This window comes from Ceratotherium simum, chromosome 17 (genome assembly GCF_057802395.1).
Source record: "Ceratotherium simum simum isolate JZ-2026a chromosome 17, ASM5780239v1, whole genome shotgun sequence".
In the NCBI taxonomy this organism is placed as follows: domain Eukaryota; kingdom Metazoa; phylum Chordata; class Mammalia; order Perissodactyla; family Rhinocerotidae; genus Ceratotherium; species Ceratotherium simum.
In genome coordinates this window covers 11942372-11956084 of record NC_141916.1, presented here as the reverse complement: position 1 = coordinate 11956084, position 13713 = coordinate 11942372, and the positions used below count along the sequence as shown (strand labels likewise).

The 13713-nt window shown below is 50.4% G+C and overlaps 1 protein-coding gene across 2 annotated transcripts; it reads right to left on the bottom strand.

The window, feature by feature from the left end:
* Positions 1–208: 208 nt before the first annotated feature.
* ZBTB39 (zinc finger and BTB domain containing 39) lies at positions 209–8956 on the bottom strand. 2 transcript variants are annotated; one of them, XM_087442184.1, is made up of 2 exons: positions 8905–8956; positions 209–6307 (listed from the first exon to the last, which is right to left on the bottom strand). In XM_087442184.1, exon 2 carries the CDS (start codon positions 6261–6263, stop codon positions 4128–4130), a length of 2136 nt encoding a protein of 711 aa, XP_087298310.1. In that variant the 5' UTR covers positions 6264–6307; positions 8905–8956; the 3' UTR covers positions 209–4127. The 2 variants fall into 2 exon arrangements, with proteins under 2 accessions (XP_087298310.1, XP_087298309.1); XM_087442183.1 differs by lacking the exon at positions 8905–8956 and adding an exon at positions 8343–8459.
* Between the last annotated feature and the right edge of the window lie 4757 nt (positions 8957–13713).

Here is a 13713-nt window from a genome sequence, read left to right as displayed (position 1 = left end):
GATGTCTCCCCTGAAAAGGTTGGGTCACTGACTTATTTCCCACTAAAAACAAGTTAACCCCGGGGAATTCCAGCTCCAGGAAAGGAAAATGTGTTACCTGAAAGAATTCTGGCATCTGCTGGGAGAACACTGCCCCTCGAAAGGGGATGGCCCAGACACTCTGAACTCGAGGGATGAGCACAATCACAGTAAAAACAAAATACTCCCATTTCAAATGTCCTTTTTTTATTCTAAATAAAAACCACACTTTGTGCCGAACAATGGAATATAAAAGAATCAGATGTACAACGATTTTAGACATCTACTATTTGGGAAAAAAAGTTTACAAAATATACAAAACTTTACAGCAATAGATAGTAAACACTTAAATATTAGGAGGTCAGTACTCATTAATTTAATGGAAGGAGTAAGACGTCAACAACTCTTCTTGGTTTCATAAGAGACTTTAGCTAGTAGAGGTGGGAGGGGAGGGTGGACTGGACAGGGGAAGGGTGTTAAAGAAACAGCGAAATCAAAAGGTTCATTTTCATTCTGATGTTAAGTTTATGATGAGTATCACATTGAAAAGAATGCTGTACCCTGCTTCCTGACTCATTGAGTGCAGGATTTAGGACAAAGGATGTGTGGGGCCTCACAGAGGGGCAGACTTCTCCACACAGCCCACTCCATGCCAACAAAGTCAGTGACCATCTATAAAGGGATTGAAATTCATTTCCAAAGTTGAGTAGTCTTGGGAATAGGGCACAGCAGGAGGCCAGAGAAGGAAAAAAATTCATCAGTAGCAAAACCTGACTGGGGAGAAGGTATTTAAGCCCAAAGGCTTGCTGTGGAGACAAAAGGGTGCTGATAGATCAGAAGAGAAGAAAGTCAAAAAGAACTTTTACCCATTACCTGGTTCCTGGGGGTCACCTGGGCTAGACCCCTACCTCCTTTCTTCCCAACTAGCCATGAACTATAGACTCAACCGAGTCTTAAAATTTAGGACCAAATACTAGCGTAGAGCAGAGCTTCGCAGCGAGTGCTGTGGCATCAGTGAGCCATCAATGGGTCACAGGAGCATCGGGACAGCCTCCCTCCTCTGGCCACAAGCAGCCTCTGCTGTTTAAACCAGCGTGCCAGAAAGTATTACCCTTTTCCCTCAGGAAACACAGGGAATGGCCTGTGTTATGGCCAATTCCCTCAGGGAATGGCCTCGTGCTTGGTTTAATGCTCTACAGTCGCCATCTTGAAATTCTTAATTATTTTTAAAGAAAGGGCTCTGCATATTGTGTAGCCAGTCCTGAGTACAGAATAAGAAAAAGGAGAAGAAAAGACATCAAAGGTCAAACAGAACCTGGGAACAATACAGCAGGAGACTGCTCAACTGGGCTCCAGGGCCGCAGGGGCAACAAAATCAAATGAACAGAAGGCTGGAAAATAAACAACTCCAAACGAAATGAATGCCCTCCACCAGGTCTCCTAGAGGGCCCTTTGCCCCAGCAGTGTTTCAAGTAAAAGTTGGGAAAAGGGTGAGCTGGAGGCAGAGGCAGCAAACCTGACCCCACACAGAGGGAGGGCCACATGTGAACATGAGGGAAACACGGAGGAACAGGGTTCAGTCAGTGAGCCTCATGAGCTACTGACCCTGCCACAGTCTGACTGCAACCAGCCACCCTGACCAACCCCTTGGCCTCAGGAGGATCAGGGGGTGCAGTTTCTTGTTTAGTGTTTCAGGGGCAGTTTCAAGGATTTGCTTTTTGGTTTACTGGCAAAAAGGGAAAACTTCACAGTTTCAGGTTAAGTATACAGACTACCCAGCATCCTTGAGGCCCTCTGTTAAGGAAAAGGGTTTCTCCAGCATCCTGATCCATTCTCAGCTACCTGGCTGGGTTCTCTCTCAAACCCAGCCACTCAAAAGGCAGCCCTCACCAAGTCTGCGAGGGGTCACTCAGGCTTCAACAGCTTAGCAGACCATAGTCTTCCACACATTTTCCTTCTTAAATTTCTAAGGGTCAGTGTGGGCCAGTCAGGGCAGGAAAGTCTCAGCACTGCTTTCCTGACAGGAATGTCCCGAGGGAACATTCCACAAGTTGGGTTTAGATGGTGAAAGGGAGCCACTTGTACAAGTCCCTTCATGTAATGGTCACCCGACCAGAGAGCCGTGCATTCCCTCGGAGGCTTTACCAATTTTGAGCTGGGAGAGGCAGCAGGCCCACTGGGGCGGAGCTCTGTTCTGCCTGTAGGTCATAACACAGCTTTCCAAGGTTAGGAAGGATGAGAAAACATGCAAAAAGGTCCTTCATGTGACCTGATCCCCTCAACCCGGTCCCCAGTCTACTCAATCACAGGAAGGAAGGGGGATGAAAGGCCTAGGAATTTAACAAGCCTCAACTTTCTAGAACTTACATCCGTTACCTAAAGAGTTCCCTGGGTTTATTCTGCAAGAGCAAATCTGGAGAGAAAGAAGAGAATTTGCTTGTTTCAAGGCTTGACACGGTCTCCCCTAGTTCTAACCCGTTTCCCAAGTCTCTGGCCAGGACTGCCCCCTGGAATATGGCTACTTGCTGGGGAGAAACTCACTTTCCTAAAGTCTCTTATCCAAACAAGATGCTGAGTAATATGTATACAACAACAAAAATAAATAAATATTAATGTCCAAAAAGGCTTTGCGAGTTAATCAAAACCACTTGTTTGTGAAACAGCCCAGGGGGCTGCTGAGTCCCACCAGGGGCAGTGTCAGGGCAGAGGCTGTGGCTCCCAGAGCTCGCCTGAGCAGGGTGAGGTAGTATGAGTGACTGAGGTGCCACCTTGTGAGTATGCGAGAGCCCAGGGCCCTCTCCCTCAAGCCTTCTTTGGGCAAGACCTTCTAAAAAGCCAACTAAGAACGGAGCCGACCAGCCCCCTGGACTGGGCAGACTCATTCCCCGGCCACCTAGGGAAGGCCTGAACCAGCTGCCATCCAATCGCGCTCCCTGGTGGCGATGCAATGACAGATCAGGAAAAATTCCAGCAGGTCAAAGGTGAGCTGCCAAAGCTCCTGCCCAGTTAACACAAAGTCAACAGCAGATTATCTGACTGGGACAGACAGAACGCACATCCCGCTACACACCACCAGCTACTCAGGGGGTCCCTTTAATCCTGAAGGGCTCACAGTCCACCACTGCACCATCTCATGGGCTCTTCTCACCTAGACTAGACTTCTAGGTGGGAGACTGGATATAAATTAAGGCAAGGCTGCTACTGTCAGCAACACCCCCACCTCTCCACCAGGGAACTCAAGGTCCATGAGGTGGCCAGAGGACAGATGACTATATCAAAGTGGCTCCCCGTCCTCTCTGCCCCACAGGGAAGGCCTGACGTCCTGGGCTATCACTCCATAAAATTGCGTTTCTTTGGAATTAAGGAGAAAAGAGAAACCTCCCTTCCTGTCCGTCCAGGCTGCCACTTCTGGCAGCACTGCAAGACACCTCTTCTGGCTGGTGAGGATTCATCCCAAAGCTTCCTGACCTAAATAGAAAGCTTTGTCCCCAGTTTGGATCTAGCTGCCAAAAGATTCTACTGTCCACTCAGCCGATTAGAGTCACGGAACCAGCAGGCACCTCCATCCCCGACGCCTTTTCCCTGCTGGGGGCAGGGACTGGTACCTGAGGTGAGCTGCCCTGCCGACTAGTCTTCTCTGAATGACCACATTCCCCAAATCCCTCTCACCGCAGGTGTCCCAGTTGGAGGTCTGGCAGTATAACACCCACAGTAAAAACCTCTCTCCACCTCCTCTATTCAGTGAGGCTATTGGTTGGGTTCTTAGCAGCATAAAACCTATCAGTAAACTAAAACTTGAGAGGCTGGAGAAGGGGATCTAGTGGACACCCCCTGCCTGACGAGATTCCCCAAACCAGCCTCAAAAGAATCAAAAACACAGCCCTGCATGGGCAAGAACAGGTAAGGAGGTAAACATGATAGGGCCGTTGCTTCTCAAAAACAGTAACAGCTCATGTGCTATTTCTTCTTTTTTCTTCTTTAAACACAAAACAGAACAGAATTCCTAGCAAGGCAAAATTGTAACTTCAGCTGGGGTGGGACCAACAGCCATTAGAAAACCAAGGTCCCGGCTGCCGCCCGGGAGCTCCCCCGGCTCTGCTGGGACCCAGTCAGCTGTCTGGGTTCTTCTCGGCCTCTTTGGAATGGATAATGTACATGAAGGTCTGCTCGATGGTGAAGTCGGGCGGGAGGCTGCCCTTGTGCACGCCAACGTGCTTGCTCATGAGGTTCAGGGTGGAGCTGTAGTGGCCGCAGACCGTGCAGCGGTACATAAGGGCCCCCGAGTGTGTCTTCAGGTGGCACTTGATGGTCGAGCGGCCTCGGAAGAACTTGTGGCACACCTTACACTGGTATGGCTTCTCGCCCGTGTGGATCCGCCGGTGGTAGTTGAACTCGCTTGTGTGGGCAAACCTTTTGCCACAGACCTTGCAGCTGTACTTGCTGTTCCCAGACTGGCCCTGCAGAGCCAGCTCCTCACCCAGGTACTCCTCTGCCGGGAGCTTCCGTTTCTGGAGAGCTGGGTACTGGAGCCCAAAACCAGGCCGTGCGTCAAGCCCACTGTTGCATTTGTGCTGGCTGACGTGGTAGCGATAGGCAGCCTCCGACTTGAAGCTCTGGCTGCACAAGTGGCAGCGGAAGAGGGCCTCTTCCAAGCTTTGGTGCACAGCCATGTGCTTCTCCAGGAGGTGCCAGTCCACAAAGCTATTCGCACAGACAGAGCAGGAGAAGACTGAAATGCCAAGATGGGAGAGCGTGTGCCACATGAGGCTGCAGAGGTTGAGGTGGCGCTGGTCGCAGACACTGCAGGCCTGGCCCTTCAAGTTTAGATGGTCAAGGATGTGGCCCCGGACTATGTGGAAATCTTTGGCCAATGCCTTTCCACAGGCAGCACACTTCAACTCTGCAGAGGCTGTCCCTGAAAAGAGACCCAACTTCCCAGGCAGGGGATCATTGGGGTGGACAATGATGTTGTTCTCAAATATTCCATCCCGCCGGTGGAGGGTCAGCTGCCACTGGGTAAAGAACTTAGTTTCACACATGTCGCAGGAGAAGAGGAAAATACCAATGTGGGACAGAACGTGGGTCACCCGGGAATTTCGGTCCTGGAAGTGGGTCTCACAGACCTTGCAGTTGCCTGTCAGCAGGTCAACGTGGTCACGAGCATGCTGTCGGATCAGCTGAATGTTGGGCTCTAGAACTTTCTTGCACACCTGGCAGGGCATAGCCTTGTTCTCTCGGTTGTCATTCTCTCCAAAAGTCAGCTCTTCCTCGCTGTCATCACTCAACTCAATCACCTCTTCAGCTGTGCCGATGTCCTCGGTGGGGTCTTCAAACTGCAAGTCATCATCCCCCAGGTCCTCCAGCTGGAGCTCATCCATCTGCCCAAAGCCTGGGTCTTTGGAGTGGTCACTATTGCTCAGACAGGAGTTGGTCCCAGTGGTAATGTCTATTGCATTGTCAGAGGTGAAGAAGCTGTTTTTACTGAAGTCTCCGTTGCTCTGAACTTTGTATGGCTGGCAGGAGCTCGTGCTGGTCTGGATGCCCATGCTGATAGCACCTAGGACTGGCTGCGTCACCATACTAGGAACACACGAGAAAGAAGCAGGGGCATCGTGGTCTTCTGTCTTTGGTGGCAGTGGCTGCTGTGGCAGAGGCAGGCTATGGTTAGTGTCACTGGTAAGATTTCTCTCTTCCTCTTTATAGCTCCCTCCAGCATCACTAGGTAACACATAATTTCTATCAGGACCAAAGTGCTCCCCACCACCGCGGAGTTCTCCAAGGGGCTGGGTGGGTTCTGCTGCGCTACAACTCAGGCTACCCGAGTGGCTCTCACTGGTGCCAGTCAGGGGCTTGGCCACGGCAGTGCTCTCCAGGTCAGGAAAGGTGGAGTGACAGGCCCGGAGGAGGTCCTCCATACCCAGACGCTCAGCTACCTCGTAGATGACCCCAACGTTGATCAGGTCCGTGAAGAGCTCTGATGTGTACACAAAGCTCAGAATCTTCTCAAAGTTGGCGGGGGTAATGAAGTCCACCACATAGGTCCTGGCAGCATCAAGCCCAGTATTCAAGAATAGGTTCTGGAAGTAGCCAGCCGCGCAGGCCAGCACGGCTTTGTGGGCCGGGAAGGAGCGGCTGCCCACCACGATGGTGACATCGCACATGGTCTCAGAGAGCCGGCACTTGTTGAGTTCCTTCAGCAGGTTGTTGGGGTGGTTGGTGCTTTGCAGTTTGATCCTCATGCCCATCTTAGCAGCTCCTGTGAAGTTGCCTCCTTACCAGCACAGTTAACCTGTGGACAGCAAAGGAAAAGATGGATAGCTAAACACATTCCTGCAAATGAGGAGCTCTGCAGGAGAAGACACCACCAGTGTGAGTGCTTCCAATCTCAGGTGGGGAGCGGGAGTGAGAGTTGCTCCATTCTGCCGGGGACATGACCTCTCTCCCTGCATATTCCTAGAGCCAGAGTTGTCATAACAAAATATGAAAATACTGAAAAAAATCTGATAGCTTGGTCTTTAAGAGTCAGTAAGAGGGGCCAGCCTGGTGGCATAGTGGTTAAGTTCACATGCTCTGCTTCCGTGGCCTGGGGTTCACAGGTTCGGATACCGGACGTGTACCTACACACCACTCATCAAGCCATGCTGTGGCAGCATCCCACATACAAAATAGAGGAAGATGGACACAGCTGTTAGCTCAGGGCTCATCTTCCTCAGCAAAAAGAGGAAGACTGGGGCTGCCCCGTGGCATAGCAGTTAAGTGCACGCGCTCCGCTGCTGGCGGCCGGGTTCGGATCCCGGGGGCACACTGACACACTGCTTGTCAAGCCATGCTGTGGCGGCGTCCCATATAAAGTGGAGGAAGATGGGCACGGATGTTAGCCCAGGGCCAGTCTTCCTCAGCAAAAAGAGGAGGATTGGCATCAGATGTTAGCTCAGGGCTGATCTTCCTCACAAAAAGAAAAAATTAAATAAATAAATAAATAAATAAATACTCATTTAAAAAAAAAAAAAAGGAAAATCAGCAACGGATGTTAGCTCAGGAGACAATCTTCTTCACCAAAAAAAAAAGTCAGTAAGAGAGGCTGTAGGCCTGGTTGGAACAGAAGCAAGTGCCTTAGAGCCAAGCTAGAGGTATCCTTGCAGACACTACCCTACACTTCATTACCAGAGCAACTGGCTCCAACGTTTCTCATGTTAATTCCTGATCTCCTCTTGAATACAAGTTTCCCTATCTCATGGAGTATATTCTCTTCCTTACAGTGCCAAAGGTCGTATACTACACACTTGAACACATTTATCACAGCTCCATTAGCTGCTGAGAAAAAGATAAGGATGCTCCATCTTTTAGTTTTCTCTCCCTGCAGTGTCTTTTCACTCCCTAAATACACCTCTTGCTCATTCTTGACTTCCCCTCTCTCCCTATCTATGCTCCCTGCCTACTCTCTCTGTCTCCTCATAAGCCAGAGCCATTCAGCTACTGCTCCACCACATTCTCTGGATGCTGTGGACCAAGTTAAAACACTCATAATCCAAAGAAGCAAAGTAGAACACAACTGTGGTATTTAATATTACTTAAATATGCTTTATTTCTTATTACCACCGTTTCTGGGTTTTCTGCTTAAGGTGACCAGAACTGAGTTTTACTCGATGCCATAAGAAGGCATCTAATTACATAGGTAAGCCTCCTCAAAGGCTTGCTTTCTACCACTTTTCCCCTTTCCAGTCCTGCACGCCTAAGGAAGCCTAGCTAGTTGCATTCTCCTTCAGTCTCACGACTCGCCCTGCGCGACACAGTCCCCTGCTCCGCCTCAGCACATTCTACTAACTCCCAACTTTTTCTGGGGCCCAGGAAGCTTGTGAGCATTGCTGGGTACCAGCCGAGCATCTCCCGGGCCCTGGTGGCCACCCATCAACGGTCAGCAGGTCGGGGCACTGGGAAGCCTGAGAGGGGACGGGAGGGGGGCAGATTCGGGACTTCCGAGGAGGCCCCCCAACAATCCCGTGGCGCCGCAGTCTCCCCTCTGGAGGGTCGAATCGGGGGAAGGGCGTTGAGTCGGGCTGGGACAGTCCATCAGGGCCCCGAGACCTCGGTCCCTCCCCAAACAGCGGGGGGTGCCCCGGGGCGACTCCGGGCGGGACCGGGGACGCGGCGGGGCCGGACGGGGGCAAAGGGATGGGCGGCGCGGCCGGCCGGGGTGGGCGCGCGGCCGCGGAGGATGCGCAGGCCGAGGGGAGCCGGCAGGAGGGAGCCCGGCGTGAGCGAGAGAAAGGCCGGGCCGGGGGTCGGGCCTCGGCCAGGGCAGCCGTCGGCCGGGCGGCGCTTACCCGGCTCCGCGGGGCCCGAGCACCATCGCCGCCGCCGCCTCACACAAAGGCCCCGGCCCGCCGTGCCCGGCCCGACGAGGAGGCGGCGCCGCTGGCCGCGGCCAGACTCTCCATCCGCCGCGCCGCTCGCCGCGCCGGCCCGGGCCGCCCCCGCCGCCCGGCCCGCAGCGCCCCCCGCCGTCCCGGAGGAGGCAGCGCCCCCCGCCGCTCGGCCGCAGCGCCCCCAGCCGCCGGGGAGGAGGCAGCGCCCCCCCACGGCCGGGCCGGCGCGAGGCTGGAGCGCCCGCAGCCACTCAGCCTCGGGCCGCGCTGCCGCCCGCCCGGCCCCGCCTCCGGCCCCCGAGCCGGTGTGGGCGCGGGTCCCACCCCACCCCGGTGCTGGCTTTTCCGAGGCGCCGTTCCACCAGGTGGAGGACCACCACCTCCTCGCCCGGGTACCTGGAGAATTAAAAACCCTATCCCAACGCCAAGCCCCCATCGCTTCCCCGGTTCTACATCTCATAGTCCCAGAAGCTTCTTCTCAAAATGTACACTATTGTAGTTTTACAAAAAGTTGATTAACTTATGTCTCCTCCGCTAGGCTGTGAGCTTCCTGAAGGCAGGGATCTGTGGTTCTGCGCTTCTGCCTTCCCCGCGCTTCCAGACACTTCAAGCCTGCTTGAGTGAATGAGCAAATGAATGACAAGGACTTGAGGGCCGGCGCCTGGTGGACCCCTCTGAAAATTCACTGCTGCCCCTCCTTCCACCCAGGTGGCCAAATGAAGGAATTCACAAGATCCCACTGCACCCTGGCAGCCCTGGGCCTGTTTCCTGCAGCCTGTCCTCCCTGAAGGGGGAGCAGAATTTTGCCGTCCCAAAATATGCCTCTTTAGCGTAAGGATTGTTTTAGACTGATTATTTTTGAGAAATAGTAGACACAGGACAAGCTCTGAAAACTAAGCTACCCTTATGTAAGAGATATTTACATTTATAAGGGAAATCTCCACTTGTAAGGGTGTCTCCCTCTAGGCACCAGGAAGAGAAGGATGACTAAATCTCTAGAAATTCTGATCGATGGAGAAGGCAGCAACTTAAATCTGCTTTACAACCTTACGCTTGTTTAGTGTGCTTTGCCTGAAAACCTCCCATCCCTACCCTCCTCAACATCTTTTGTCTTTAGCTGGAGATGGTGTCTAAAGTGGTGGGTGGCTTGGGCCATATCTGGGAGTTGCTCAGCCTAGGTATCATGTATACAGGAGGTATATGTGTTATTAAACTTCCATTTGTTTTTCTCCTGTTAATCTATCTTTTATTACCCCCCGGGGGGGAGTTGGGGGTGTGTCTCAGCCAAAAACCTAGACAGTAGAGGGAAAATCATTTTTCCTCCCCTGCATTCCCGACTCTTTTTAGAGCTCGATCATTCTGCTTACCCTTACCTTTCTCCCTTAGTGCAGCAAGTACCCTCCAAATTCTCTCACCAGATGCTCCTGCCCAAGAATAGTCATCAAACAGAAACCATCTGCTCTGCCTGGTGCCCCACCACCACCTCTGCAGTGGTCCCCCGGACACATACTCAGGTTCTCTACCTGCCACACAAGAGGGGCCAAATAAAAACTGGAATGCCAAGCTTATAGCAAGGAAAGAGTTTTTATTTCAGGTGACGTCAGCCGGGAGATGAGAGCTCTCAAATTTGTCCCGTCTCCCCGAAAGATGGGAGGCAAGGGGTTTTCAAGGTTACAAGGGAGAGCGTGTGCTGGGGTTTTAGGTAAGGGAGGGGGAGCATGTGGCCATGCTGGTTGGCACCTTTCCACTAGCCTGTGTTTGGCGTTGAAGACTGAATTTATTTCCCTTGGCTGTCTGGACTTTTCTGGTTAGTTTTCCTCTTCAGTCTGTGTTTGGCCTTGTGAGGCTGAATCTTGATTTCCTGGGAAAGACAGCTCACTCATATACTAAGGAGGGGCAGAAAGACCTGGTTGGTTTTAAAGAGTTGATTATGGTGAATATGCACAGGTGCAGTCAGTAAAGCTTATCTCAAAGGTTTTGCTCTCTTCTTCTAGCCCAGGGAAGATTTTTTAACCTCTTCGTGCTGGGTTTCACCCCCTTATCTGCTTGTGGGATGCATTCTGAAACCTCCCACTGGATGCCTGAACCAGCAGATAATGTAACCACAGATCCATTTGGAGCCAGTTCCAACAGACCCCATCTCTTATCAGCAAAGTAATTAAGAAATTGTCTTTCAGAAAATTCACAAAGTCGTATAGCCAGATCATGTTCAAAAGAAGAAATCTTGACCTGAAATAACCACAGAACCAAAGATTCTCCTCCCCATGGAACCAAAAGACTGGGACATGGCCAGAACTTAAAAGTCAGACTCTTACCAGAAGTGAGGGGTCCATTATTCAGGACGATCCAGTGTTAAAATTCCTTCCCCACCTTACCATAAATGTTCAGAACCTCATCGTAAATGTTTAGAATCTCATCATAAATGTTTAGAACCTTACCATAAACATTTAGAACCTTATCATAAATGTTTAGAACCTTACCATAAATGCTTGAAACCCCCCAATCAAAACCTGCCCTGCCAGTGTTTCCACATGCCAGCCTGCTCTCCCTAACCTCTTAAATTTCACCCCAAATCCTGAATCGGAGAGACAGGTCTGAGGGCACATGCCCCCTCTCTTCCTGCAGATCCATCTCGCAGAATAAAGCTGATTTCTCTTCCCAAAAGTTGATGCCCTAGTTAATTGGCTTGTTTATGCACATCAGCTAGGGGAACCCCATTTTTGTGTGGTAACTATAATACCAAACCCTATATATACTATGTTTTTTCCTATACACACATACCTATGATAAAGTTTAATTTATAAATTAGTGAGAGAGTAACAACAATAATTAATAATAAAGTTGGGGCCAGCCCCAGTGGCTTAGTGGTTAAGTGCCCGCGCTCTGCTACTGGCGGCCTGGGTTTGGATCCTGGGCGCGCACCGACGCACCACTTCTCCAGCCATGCTGAGGCTGTGTCCCACATACAGCAACTAGAAGGATGTGCAACTATGATATACAACTATCTACTGGGGCTTTGGGGAAAAAAAAGGGGAAGAGGATTGGCAATAGATGTTAGCTCAGAGCCGGTCTTCCTCAGCAAAAAGAGGAGGATTAGCACAGATGTTAGCTCAGGGCTGATCTCCCTCACAAAAAAAAAAAATAAATAAGTTGGTTTTGGGGCTATTATCAAGTAAAATAAGGGTTAATTGAACCCAAGCACTGTGATACCATGACAGTCGATCCAATAACCCAGACGGCTACTAAGTGACTAATAGGCAGGTAGTGTATAGAGCATGGATACGCTGGACAAACGGATGATTCATGTCCCGGGCAGGACAGAGCCTGATGGCATGAGATTTCATCATGCTACTCAGAACAGGAGAAATTTAAAACATGAATTGTTTATTTCTGGAATTTTCTGTTTAATATTTTCAGACTGCATTTGACTGCAGGTAACTGAAACCATGGAAAGCAAAACTGAGGATAAGTGGGGACTACAGTACCACCAAAGGCATTAGAAGTCACGGTCACCCCACTCTCCCTCCTCAATACCTAGGAACCCCTCAGGCTCCAGGCCCCTTCTGTTTCAGCCTCTCTCCTATCTCATCTCGTCCACTGCCCAGTGACAGAAGGCAGGCAGGCACATGGTAGAGTTCGGTAATTCCTCAAGGGATAAATGGGAAGAGGGGAACACACGGAATGTTGCCAACTGATCTGAGTTTGGCTGTTCAGCAGTCATCAATTATCTTGATGAATTTGGGAGATTGTGCATCCCCTTTTCCACAACCTCACTAACTGGTGGTAGATTATACTGAAAGCAAGCAGTACACCAAATGCTGCCAAACATGTAATATTTATTAGCAAGGAGATTCAAAAACAGCCATATGACCGGCTCCTGTAGTTTGGGGGCAGGCAATCCCATTTAGCTCTCTTGTGAAAGGGTCAGTGGAGGCTGATACATGTTCCAATGGCAGGTCCAACCCTTACAGCTGGATGAGGTGGCCGAGTGCCCCTGAAGTGGAACATCATATAACCAATGGACTCCAAACCTCCAGTAGGACTCTGAGAGACTTGCAAGGGTCTTGGGCCTGTTCAATCTTTCTAACCAACTGCCTTAACCATATCTGGAGTGTTGACCCCAGTAAATGTACTTCACGTGCTACCAAACCCCCCTCAAGATGTAGATTAAAATTTATACTGTTTATACTCGTGATACTGTGATTTATAATAAGAAATATATACAGTATTTGGTCTTCATCCTCATTTCTGGCACAGAGCTTCTAAAACCCTTGGAATTTCCTAAGTGATGAGAGCCTTAAAGGTGTCTTTTGTTATGTTAATGAGTGACTTTTGGATCACACTCAAGGATGGGGGCTGGCTGCCAGGAGAACCAACCTTATGATTAGAGGGTTAGAACTTTCAGTTCCAACTCTCTGACCCCCAACGAGGGGGAGAAAGGCTGCAGGTTGAATCAATCCTAATGGTCAGTGATTTAATCAATCATGCCTGTGTAATGAAGCTTCCATAAAAACCCAGCAGGCTGGCCAAGGTCGGAGATCTTCCAGGTTGGTGAACATGTGGAGATTCAAGGAGAGAAGAGTGGCATGCTTAGAGAGGGCACGGAGGCCCAGCACCCCCTTCCCTACGCCTTGCTCTATGCATCTCTTGCATCTGGCTGTTCCTGAGGTATATCCTTTTATAATAAACTGGTGATCTAAACAGGTTTCCTGAGTTCTGTGAGCCACTCTAGCAAATTAATGGAAGCCAAGGAGGGAGCCGTGGGAACTTCCAATCTGTAACAACCTGGGTTTGCAATTGGCAACTGAAGGGGGGTGCAGTTTTGTAGGACTGAGCTCCCAACCCGTGGAATCTGATACTATCTCCAGGTAGATAGTGTCAGAGCATTGCTTCTTAGTGTGGCGAAACCTTCCCCTCCACACACTGCAATTGGGTCCAAAACTTTTAATACTGAAGTCTTTTTAAAGTAAATCGCCATGCAAACACAATAAAACACACACACAGAGCTAAATGGACAAGGGCCAGGAATTCAGTCAAGGTCTTGTCGACCAGGTCTCCTTAGGCATCAAGCTCTTTACAACAGGAAGAGGAGGGCCAGGATTCCTTCACACATTCTCCAAGTACAAAAACAGGAATCTAATTTAAAATTTGTCTTCATTTTTCCTGGAATCTCCAGTACTGCAGTTTTTGTCAGTCCCACCAGAGAGCAACCTTTCTGCATTTATGCTCCTACTTGGCAAAGCGCTCGTTGTCATCTCCGCACACTCGCCCCAATCCCAAGTCTGAGAAGAATCAACTCTTGAAGCTTTCATGACCCAGATAAATTCCC

What these genes read in the sequence shown, in the direction of transcription:
- ZBTB39 (XM_087442184.1), bottom strand. Translation starts at nt 6,263, where the DNA reads ATGGGCATGAGGATCAAACTGCAAAGCACCAACCACCCCAACAACCTG.